Source organism: Carettochelys insculpta, chromosome 24 (assembly GCF_033958435.1).
Source record: "Carettochelys insculpta isolate YL-2023 chromosome 24, ASM3395843v1, whole genome shotgun sequence".
Taxonomy (NCBI): Eukaryota; Metazoa; Chordata; order Testudines; family Carettochelyidae; genus Carettochelys; species Carettochelys insculpta.
In genome coordinates this window covers 880,218-891,672 of record NC_134160.1, presented here as the reverse complement: position 1 = coordinate 891,672, position 11,455 = coordinate 880,218, and the positions used below count along the sequence as shown (strand labels likewise).

Genomic DNA, 11,455 nt, shown 5'->3' with positions numbered 1-11,455 from the left:
TCCTTCGGTATTTCTAAGGAGCTGGTTTGTGCATGGCTCCCTGATTCCCGTTTCAGTTACAAATCTGTAGCAAAATCGCAGACCTTCATCCACAATGATGAAATATACATACATAGCTCAACAAGAGTAACCCTGACCCCAGTGTCCCTGCACCCCAAGGCCCCTGACTCCCCCAGGCATCCCTGCACCCCAAGACCCCTGACCACGGTGTCCCTGCACCCCGACACCCCTGACTCCCCCAGACATCCCTGCACCCCAAGACCCCTGACCACGGTGTCCCTGCACCCCGACACCCCTGACTCCCCCAGGCATCCCTGCACCCCAAGGCCCCTGACCCCAGTGTCCCTGCACCCCAAGGCCCCTGACTCCCCCAGACATCCCTGCACCCCAAGACCCCTGACCACGGTGTCCCTGCACCCCGAGACCCCTGACTCCCCCAGGCATCCCTGCACCCCAAGACCCCTGACCACGGGGTCCCTGCACCCCGAGACCCCCCTCCCGTCACCGCCACGCCTCAGCTGACGTTTCTCACGAGGGGCGTCGGGACGCAGCGCCGCACGCCGGCATAAGGAGGGCGGGGCCGGCTCGGTTGCCCGCTCTGTGTGGCCGCTGCAGCTCGGCCCCGCCCCGGATGTTGCGGCCGCTTCCGGGAGCGCCGGCGGCTGCAGCAAGGCGGCGGTTTGCCCCCGCGAGCGCGACCCGGCCGAACCCGCCCCCGGTGCCCGGGCTGCGCCATGGCGGCCGCCTTCCGGAAAGCGGCCAAGGCCGCGCAGCGGGAGCACCGCGAGCGGGGACAGGTCAGGCCGCGCGGCTCCCGCCCGCAGGGACCCTCCCTCGCCCCTCCTACCGGGGGGCCCCGAGCCGAGACCAGGAGCCACCCCGAGCCCGCGGGCGCGAGCAAATCCCCGTAGTCCCCCGCCGGGCCCGGGCCCCGCTCTCCCTTCCACCGCGGCGCGGGCCGGGCCCCCCTTCCCTTCCGCCTGCCGCGTGAGGCGCCCCCCGGCAGCTGGCTCGCCCGCTCCCCCGCCGGGCCCCTGGCTGCAGCCGCTCACCCCGCTCTCTCGTTCGGCTTTGCAGCCCCGGTTCCGCAGGAAGCTGGGCCTCCTGGAGAAGAAGGAGGATTACAAGCGCCGAGCCGAGTGAGTCCCGAGCTGGGGGCGGAATGCCCAGGCGCTGGCTCCGTGCCGCCCGTGGGCTCTGCGCCCTGCCAGGCCACCTCTGCAGTCCCAGCTGGCAGCCAGCAGTGCGGCTGTACCCCGTGTCCCCTTGCCCGGGAGCGCCTGCTCCGCAGAGTGAAGCCGCTCAGCCAGCAGCGCAGAGCGCTTCCCCCCAACGTGGGGCTGTGCGCAGGGGAGCTTATGTCAGCTCGTTTATCTTGTGTGGGGAGTGTTTTCCTCACCCCCGAGCCATGAAAGTTTTGTCACCATAAGAGTCAGGGTAGACATGGCCTTAGAGCCCTGGGTGATGATGGTGGAGGAATAGCTGTTCTTAAAACACAATGATGTTTTGGGTCTTAAACTCATCCCCCCATACTTCACATTTTGCAGTTTATAGTTAAAAAGATGGCATATGTAATGTTTGGAGCCTCTAACTCCTGAGAGAATCGGAAGCTCCAGCTGGATTCTTCTTGTCTTTCTGCCAGTTGGAACTGAGAGAAATTCTCCCAGAACAGATTGTTCTCTGGCTAGAACAGCTCTTGCCAAACTAACATGAGTAAACATAAAATTGTTTTCTGTGACTTTCCTAACCCCTGATCTTGCTAACAATTGAGTACATGCATAGCTTTACTCACCCAAGTAGTCTCATAGGTGACAACAGAACTTGCAGGTTAGGTGTATGTACAGGGCAGTTGAGTGACTGATGTTGAGTTCTAAGAGAACAGAAATATGGAAGGAGAAGATCCCATGATTACAGGTACTGTTGTGACTCCCACCAAACTAAAAACAAAAAGCTCCTTTCTTTGAGGGAGTTAGTAGCTGAGTTTCTGGCAGGGCTGTGGGTTCTGATTGTCTTAGTAAGATGTGTGGGTGTGCCTCTGCTGCTACTTAAGCACTGAACACCTGAAAATGATCTTGTTAGCAGTTTGGTGAAAGGAATAAACCCAACGGATCTGTGGTTTTCTAGTACTATTTGTAGTGTCATTTATGTAGTTGCAAAGCAACAACACTTTCAAGAATTTAGCTTTGTTATTAAGGATCTAGTATCTTGTTTGTATGCGCACATGTGAATCAAGTGGTGTTGAATACATTATCTTATTTTTCAGTGACTATCACAAGAAACAGAATGTGCTCAAAGCACTTCACAAGAAAGCCCTGGAGAAAAATCCTGATGAGTTTTATTTTAAAATGACCCGTGTGCAACTCCAGGTGAGAATTTGGTTTATTGTATTACGACAGGATGGCCTTATTCTGCTTTGGGTTATGTGTGCCTGGGTTTCTTCTGCCCTCTTCCAAGCCTTTTTTCTTCAAATTATGAACAACTGAATACCCTGGTACCCACTCTGGGTGGCTCCAGTGGCCTGCTCCTGATCAAGGCAGAGAAGCTGGTTTTACCATCTGGAGTGTTTTTTAGAGGAGGAGGGCAGTGAGAGGTAACAAAAATCATTAGCAGTTTGGAACGGTTGCAATGTGAGAAGAGATTTAAAAAAACCTGGGACTTTTCAGTTTGGAAAAGAAGAGACTAAGGAAGGATATGAAAGGGATCTATAAAGTCATGACTGCTGTGGAGGAAGTAAACAAGGAAAAGTCATTTTCTTGGTCCCATAACACAAGGACTAAGGATCACCAAGTGAAATAAGTAGGTAGCAGGTTTAAAACAAGCAAAAGGAAGTATTTGTTTATGCAGTACACACTCAACCTGTGGAACTCCTTGCCAGAGGATGTTATGAAGACCAGGACTTTTAACAGGGATCAAAAAAGAGCTAGATAAATACATGGATGATAGGTCCATCGCTGGGTATTAGGATGGATAAGAATAGCATCCCTAGCCACTGTTTGTCAGAAGCTGGGAAAGGGTGACGGATCATTTGATTACCTGTTCTGTTCATTCCCTCTGGGGCACTTGGCATTGGCCACTGTCAGAAGATAGAATACTGAGCTAGATGGACATTTGGTCTGACCCAATATGGCTGTTCTTACATTCTTTTTCTGCCTTAGTAGGTTTATTTTAAGAGTGTGTTCATCTCTAGCATAATGTACTTTGTTTGCTTTTAGGATGGAGTTCATGTGCTTAAGCAGCCAAAGGAAGAGGTGACTGAAGAACAGCTGAAGGTGATGAGGACACAGGATCTCAAATATGTGGAAATGAAAAGAGTGGCAGAGGCCAAGGTAATAGTCTTTACTGACACTCTCATCATCCTGCTTGTTCATTATGAATACATTTTTCATTTTATTTTTCCCATTGGGTAGTAGACATTTAATTGGCAATGTCAGATTTCAGTCCTACAAGAGATACAAGTGAAGATGTTAATACAGCTCACTCGTGCATGGGGGCTTTGATTGAAACTGTATCCTAGACTGCTCTGTCACTTAAATGAGGTAGTATATTGAATAAAATATGCAAAACATCATGTACATTTCAGACATTATGTGCTTGGCCTTGTTTCTAATATTTAGCATGACCTGAAGATAACTGATGTTGAAAAGACTTTAGCTTTAAAGGTACACACAGCTTAGATCAAGCTGTGTTCAAGAATGTATCTAGTATTACAGTACACCTAAGATCTCTGTAATGAGAGATTACAGAAACAAAAGTATGATTTGCTTTTAGTTTTGGTTTGTCTACACTTATGGGAAAAGCAATGTGCTGGCGGTTGATCTTCCAGAGTTCGATTTTTGCGTGCCTAGCAGGGATACATTAAATTGAACTGTCATCGCACCAGCGTCAACACTTGTACCCCTGGCAGTCATGAGAAGTAAGGGAAGTCGGTAGTTTCTGATGTTGAACTCCCGCTGTATGAATAGTGGCAATATTGATTTTAGATAAATTGTCTCCAGCTACGCAATTCTTGTAGCTGGATTTATGTATCTAAAATTGATTTTGCTTCCTAGTGTAGACCTGGCTCTAGTTTCCGTTGTCTCTTTGCTGGTACTTTGAGGCTAGTGATTCCTATTCTTTTTCCTCCATATGGTTGGTTTCCTCTTGTTTGTGTGGCTTTCTCATGTGGCAAATGGAAGAGGAAAAATAGGGAATCGTAAAATTACATACCTAGCATTTCCACCTTGCTGAATAGACCTTGTCAGCTCTGGCCCTCTCTTTTACTGGGACCCTACTCTTTAAATACTTCTCTGAAACACCCCCCCCCCCCCCCCCACTCATGCATCTGATGAAGCAGGTCTTTGCCCACAAAAGCTTATGCTCCAAAATATCCCTTAGCCTATAAGGTGCCACAAGACTACTTGTTCTCAAACCTAGCTAGAAGGCCTGGGCAGGGCTGGTACTTCGGATTACTTTAAATTCTTCTTGAACTGACAAGGTTTTAAACTGACATAAATGTAAACAATGGACTAAATAGTCTGGTTGTCATGTGTTTACAAAAGAATTACTAGGAATGAAGAGTTTAGATACTGAGAATATTTATTGCTGAGACACAATCAGGAATTCAAGGAGCTTTGCTTACTGCTGAACATTAACTATTTCCTTCCTCCCTCCCCACAGAAAATTGAACGGATGAAATCAGAGCTCCACCTACTGGATGCGCCGGGGAAGCAACCAAACAAGCATGTGTTCTTTTTCAATACCAAAAAAGAAGGTAATATTAGGGTTTTATATCATGAAAAAGAATTTCCCTTCCACATGTCCAGGCTGTGTCCAGATAGTTAGGTGTGTGGTGGCTCCTGTATGCCATCTTGAAGCAGGTTTGGGGATCCTCTTTCAGAAATCATGACTTTGTCTGAGTCTCTTGGGCTCATTATTGACTTATAAAGGAGTTAGATTGTGCCACTTCCTCAGACAGCGGGAAGCTGCACTCTTGCAGAGGGCAAAATATGACATAGTGGTTTCCTTCACCTAGCCAGTAAAAGTCACATGTTTGGATGAAATGATGAATCTAGCCCACGAACTTTGCTAAACTCTCATTACTAATCTTAAACTCTTTTCTAAAAAATATTTTTAGTTCGAGACTTTGATGTTGCAACACACCTGAATACATCCCCAGAGCTGGTGAACAGAGTATATAACCGACCTACCATTGAGACCCTACAGAAAGAAAAAGTAAAAGGAGCCACTCACCCTGCCCATTTACAGGTAGGCTGTGTAGACACCTTTTGTGATTTACCGTAAAGTAATAAATGGAGTCCTTACACTTTACTTTTTTAAATGTAATGGGCACCAGGAAGACTTCTCTGGAGCATTCTCTGGGTGAACAAGCTTGCTTTTATAGTGCAAAGCTTTTTGGTGGTTGTGCCAAGGCTTGAGTGGCACAGTGCTAAGAGTCAGTGTTTGATTTGTATCCCTACTTATGGTGCCAGCCTTTCCCAAATTTTCCCTAAGACCAGAAGTGGAAAAGCATTTAGTCCCCTCGTGATCAATTAGGACACTTATCTGCACTACAAAAAACAGTGGGCATGAGATACTCTTTGCTCACCAGATCAGGAGTAAGAAATGATGCAGGACATCAAGCTTGAGATGCATTAGCAGAGCCTGGAGTGGGATGCATTGGCAGAAAGGCAACATGTATGCTATGCTGCTCTGAGTCTCTCTCGCATAAGTTTCTTTATCTTTTGGTGGTTTTGCTCCCTAAAAGGCCGTTTTGATAACGGCACTTGTGCTACGTCTTACAAGTCCTCTGTGGATGTTGGACTGCTTTTTTCCCTTAATATTACAGCCCCATTACTTCTCTTCCTCTGGTGCAGTTGTTAGTACCAACTCCAAAAGTGCTAGTGGGAAGTATAGGCAGATCCATTGGTGACTACATGTGCAGAGTTAATATTTCACTGATGTCTCTGTTCCTCATAGAAATAGTGCTTAATTGTGTGTCTGGGATTTTAAGTACCTCTGATTTGGGGAGACTTCATTCATTTGTTTCTTTTGGGTAAAAGTATAATAATGCTGCATCTGAGCACTTCAGAAAAATAACCTTGTTGCCCTAAGTGGCAATCTGGTGGAGCTTCTTGTGAAATGGGTGGTTGTAGTAAATACAAATATACAGGTTTCTTTTTTAAATTTGGACCTGGTAATTGTAATACCTTGGATATATACAGAAATTTCTTTTATTTCTATGGCTTTTGGTCAATAAATTTATGCTTGGATTCCCTTTCCTTGTGTGTTTGAACACAGTGGGGGTTTTTGATCCAGTACTTTGCCTTTCTCTCTTTCCTTTGAAGCTATTTAAGCTGAAATCTCATTTTCTAGCTGTTTTTTAATTAAACTATTTTAAATTTAACACTGGCCTCTGTTCTCCAGCTTGTATCTCTTACACAGCACAACTTTGTCCTGTTGGGCAGTTCTGTAAGCTTGAGTCAGTATGTGCAGTAATGTAAAAATAAGTGTCTAAAATTGCTGATAAGACTGCAGCCTGTTCTTAAATCAGATGTCAGATAATATTCCCCCACTCTCCTGCCAGCCCTTTCACTGTGGCTTGGAATTGAAGTAATAGGATAAGTGTCAACTGGTGGGTTTTCTCCTCTTCCAAAGAATTAATCACAATATAAACATGTTGGGATCTGTCCTGTACAATTATATTAACAAACTGATACCCGCAGGCATACCACCTTGTGCTCTGAGCCCATCAGTGCTCACATGTTAAGCTGAACCAGGTGTGTCACTGTTTGGCTGGGAAGTCTTCTGAACTTCAGGAGTCAGCCTTGGTGGCCCTTTTCCCTCTAAAATGGAACAATGTTAATGCCCAGTGTGGTGCTGGGAGGTGATACAGTTCAAGATTAGCTTCTGTGTCTGAAGACCTATATGGTGGCTGAGTGCCGACAGCAGCAGATGCAGCAGGTATAGACTATAATCCCTTCCTTGGATTGAGAAGCCTCTGCCATTCAGAAAGGACTGCTGTTCATGCACTGTTGGTCTTAGCCACGTTTGCAATCACAAGCCATAAAGTTATCAGCATCATCTTCAGTCATAAAGGATAACAAAAAGCTGAAGTTTTTTTGTTGCTGTGGCATATTCACTTCTGGATGAATTGTGAAAACAAGGTTTCGGCCACATATTGTTGGCGATCCCATGGCTCTTGCCATGGTGCCTGGGCCAGATGAAATGTTTGTTCTCACTTAAAAGACCTAGAGGCCCATTGTCAAAAATTTCATGCCTTTATTAACTCTCTTTTTGTCCCTGTAAGGAATGTGGTATATGCAAGGAAATCTCAGCTCTTAGTAGAGTTAAACAATTAACCTTTTGAAAACGTGGTCAACCACAAAATTTGGTCTGGGGTATTTATACTGGAACTCATTTGTGGAACTCATGATTTTTTTTTTTGTTTAGTCAAAATCTCAAATAGTCACTTTCCATGTGATCGCTGGCAACCTGGGATGAGTTGAGCAAAATAATGTATTTTTCTTGTTCTTTTTTGGTTCTACTAAAAATTCCTTTTTCCCCTGTCAGAAATTAGCTCAACAAAGGAAGCGGCAATACAGCCTCCTGAAACAGCGGATAGAGCGTGAGAGGAAGATGTTTGTTATTGCTCAGAAGATCCAGACACGCAAAGATCTCTTGGTGAGGGAGCAAAGACTTAATTCTTATTCTTTGGATTCTGCTTGTTGAAGATTTTAGAGCTGAGAACTGTGTGTGCGTGCGTTTCCTTGTTGTGGGGCATTTCAGGTAAGTTATAAAATCTACTGAGAAGTGTTCCAGCTGTCTTAATAGCATAGAATTTGCTTATATGGTATTGTATCCATCTGGGTGTTTGGTTCATAAGTTTAGGGCAGAGAGTTGGTATGCTGTGGACCTTATTTAATTTATTGTAAAGTGCTGTGTCAATATCTCAATTCCAGTGACTTAGAGATTTTCTGTGTCAGAGAGCACTGGACATAGAGATGAAAGAACAGATGAAAATATCTTTTGCCCATCAGTGTTCCTCTGTCTTTACCATCCATGGGGGTATAAATTTTATGTGTACCAAAGCATGTGCAGAAGTGTACCACCAGCAGTGGAAACACATGCTGCCTGCTATAGGCACTTTGCAGATCAGCTGGGAGGCGCCTGAATCTGTTCTGGATGGCCACCCAAGCACTCATCTTACAGGGAACACTACCATCCACTATAGATTAGGAATTTTCCAGTTTCCACTGAACCTTATCTACATTTTCAGCTCCACCAATACTTCCATTTTCTCCTTTTAGAGTATGTTTTGCTTATCATTTCATAGGAAAGAAAATAATTGTTTGTTTCATTTCTAGGACAAAACTCACAAAGTGAAGGTGAAGAAAGAAACTGTAAATAGCCCAGCTGTTTACAAATTCAAATTCCAAAGGAAACGTTAATTTTTATGTGAAATACTTTGTGATGTCCTCGTGTAGATCTAGTTGTCATAACAAATATGTTGCTCCTCATGAAGAAGGGATGGTACTTTGTCAGTATCAGGCTTATTTTCATTGCAGTTTAAAGTTTTGTCAAAGTAAGCCCTGTGGATATTTGTAACTAAACAATCTATTTAATAAATCCAAGGAGATTACTGCTTCAATTTTGGTATTTGCACTTTGGAAACTCTGGAAGAGGTGTCAGGATACCATGGTGAAAACCCTAAGAAAAATGCTGATCTTGTAACTGTGTTGTGATTGACGCTTAATGGACATAATATGCAAAGAGAAGGGAGACTGGGCTGTGGCCAAGGGAGGTAGTCTGTGTAGGTCTGATGAAGATTCCAGATCTGCAAGCTTGGACTGTTCTGGAATCTAGATGGTAAACATCTAGGATCAGTCTCTTTCCTCCTTCCATTTTTCCTCTTGCTTGACTGCTGTGTTTTGTCTATTCAGATGTATTTTACTGTAACACTTTGAATACTGAGGGGCATTGCATAAGAGCACTTGCTAAATCAGTATTTTTCTTTAGTTGAAGGCTGGCACCATGGGCTTAAGGGTGAGTGATTAGAATTTGCATCCTCCATAAATAACCACATAGTCCGCAAGGGTGCCATCGATTCTGCACAACTCCCATTTTGGCCATGTGAACTTGCAGGCTTTTTTGTTTCAGTTTCTTGTATCCTCTAACATCCAAAGGGGCACTGTCTGCTCTGAGGGAAATTCCCAAACTGATCTAGGGAGCCTGAGCATAGACATTCCTCAGATTGATACATAAAAGGGGATGCCATGCTTGACTCCAGAGGCAGGGCAGCAGGACATCCTGTTCTGTATCTAATTGGCTCATTGTGGTGGTGCCTGTGTGCCTAGAGGGTGAATTCACAGGAGACAGTTAGCTGATGTGTCCTTTGGAGCTATACCATGTCAGTACATTCACTGTCTTATCCCTTGAGCCTGAGCCTCATAACAACTGAGTGCCCAGAAGGGGAACCCCATGGCTGCTCTTGGAACTGACTTTGTTTCTTAAGCTGTAGCGTAGATGTAACTTATGTTGGACAAATGTCAGTCAGGGGTGGGAATGTACCACCGCCATGAGCAAAGACGTGTTCAGTGCAATGTCTGTGGGACAGCTAATGTTGCCCATGAAAGTGGGTATTTTTATGCCCGGATGAGAGCTCTCTCTCCCATCAGTGTAGATTTCACCAGATGCGCTGCAGTGGCATAGTTATATCAGTGCAGCTGAGGTGCTGCACGGTGGTATGTATAGATATAACTTAAAAAGCTAAATAGGAGCAAGTGATGAATGGCCATATTCAGTGATCCCATGGGTCCATCTAGCCCAGTCTAGTGTTCTGACAGTGGCCAATGCCAGGTGCCCATTCACCCTGCTTTTTAGGAGAAAAACACCCAGAGTGGATTGACATGATGTCCTTGGTGGTAGTACGTTCTAGAATTCTGGCAGGCTTGTTTTGTTCATCTGCCGCTAATGGTGGAGGAAAAATTCAGCAATACTTGTCAGTCCAAATGAGTAGTGGAGAGAATACTGCCCTTTATGTAGCCATACTTTTGTGTGTAGAATCCAGGACGAGAATAGCAATATGAATTCTGCACATTGTGTGGACTGTAAAAAATATATGCTCATGCTTAATCTTGTACATCATCAAAGCATGGTGCAGCTATATGAATCTTCTCAACCCTCCTGTCATGCATATAATTCACTCCTCTGTCTTCTGCAGAGAGCCAAGTAGAGTCGGGCTAATATTTTTAGATGTGGGGTGCCTGAAGTTAGACACCTGACTTGTATTTAGGCACCACAGTGAAAAGCAGGCCATGTCTGCAGCTGCAGCAAGCACTGAAGTCAGAGCTCTAGGTGTTCAGCATCTTTGAGAACCAGGCTACTTTGAAAATGCCTACTTATCGATGTAAGGCTGGGCTTTTGAAGACACCTAGGGACTGAAGTGCCGTGGGATAGAGCGTACTGCTTCTTAGGCTCCTTTGACAGCCTCAGCCAAAGTGCCTCACTTTAGGCAACTACACACTTTGCCAGTGTGCCATGTTCAAGAGCAGGGCTGGGTCTGGAATCTGACTTCTGCCTTTCTCCTGCATCGTAGTCTCCATTAGAGCAAACTCCCCTTCAATACCAGGGCATGTTCCAAAATATACGGACTACAGCCATAAGTAGCTGGGTCTAGTGACCCTTTTGCCATCCCTCAAAACCCAGCATGAGTGGACTTTGGTTTGGCTTCTCTAGTGACAGGGAAAATTTGATTGGATATTAAATTCTGCAGATGCCAAGTCCTTCCTAACTGGGTGCCTTTAGTGACTGCTAGCATTCTAGCACTGAACTGAAACATTTGCCCACAGACGTTTCCTCACTTAAATATGAATAAAACAAGACTATTACAATGATGGATGAGCCAGCAGCGCAAAGCGTATCTTTCTAAAGTTCCTCCTACAACTGAGCTAAAGTTAAGGGGCCCAGCGGATGGCAGTAGCGTTCCACACAGCAGAGACACTGGGCAGAGGACTAAGTGGTGGGGTACTACCTACCATACAGCTGACGAAGCGGGTCTTTGCCCACAAAAGCTCATGCTCTAAAATATCTGTTAGTCTATAAGGTGCCACAGGACTTCCTGTTGGTTTTTGTACCTACCATCTAAAACTCAGCCATGTCTATGCGCTTCCTTGCTTGTGTGGGGTGTGATGTCCAGCACTTGATTGAGAAATGCAGTGCACAAGGTAAATAAACCTATCACTTTAATCTCCAAGACACCAGTCTCCAGAGTACTTTTTATAAAGGTCTTCAGGTTACCTTTTTAAAACTTGGGCAGGATCAGAACTCTGGCATTCCATGTATCTTTCTATAAGCATTTTTAAATGTTGGTGATTTTTCAGAAACTAGTATGTAGTTCAAATAAAGCAAACTGATCTTATGAATGCACCTGCCATTTGCTAAAGTGGGGTGAATAATTGATAAAATATTTCAGAATGTG

The 11,455-nt window shown here is 45.0% G+C and overlaps 1 protein-coding gene across 1 annotated transcript; it reads left to right on the top strand.

Moving 5' to 3' along the window:
* Positions 1-587: 587 nt before the first annotated feature.
* UTP11 (UTP11 small subunit processome component) lies at positions 588-11,232 on the top strand. The gene is made up of 8 exons (XM_074976419.1): positions 588-797; positions 1,078-1,139; positions 2,264-2,366; positions 3,213-3,326; positions 4,657-4,750; positions 5,114-5,244; positions 7,549-7,659; positions 8,343-11,232. Exons 1-8 carry the CDS (start codon positions 735-737, stop codon positions 8,424-8,426), a joined length of 762 nt encoding a protein of 253 aa, XP_074832520.1. The 5' UTR covers positions 588-734; the 3' UTR covers positions 8,427-11,232.
* The last annotated feature ends 223 nt before the right edge of the window (positions 11,233-11,455 follow it).

Excerpts from the sequence above, each read along its gene's own strand:
- UTP11 (XM_074976419.1), top strand. The coding sequence starts at position 735 with ATGGCGGCCGCCTTCCGGAAAGCGGCCAAGGCCGCGCAGCGGGAGCAC. Across the intron at positions 2,367-3,212 it reads TGACCCGTGTGCAACTCCAG|GATGGAGTTCATGTGCTTAA; the intron begins GTGAGAATTTGG and ends GTTTGCTTTTAG. Across the intron at positions 7,660-8,342 it reads AGACACGCAAAGATCTCTTG|GACAAAACTCACAAAGTGAA; the intron begins GTGAGGGAGCAA and ends TTTCATTTCTAG.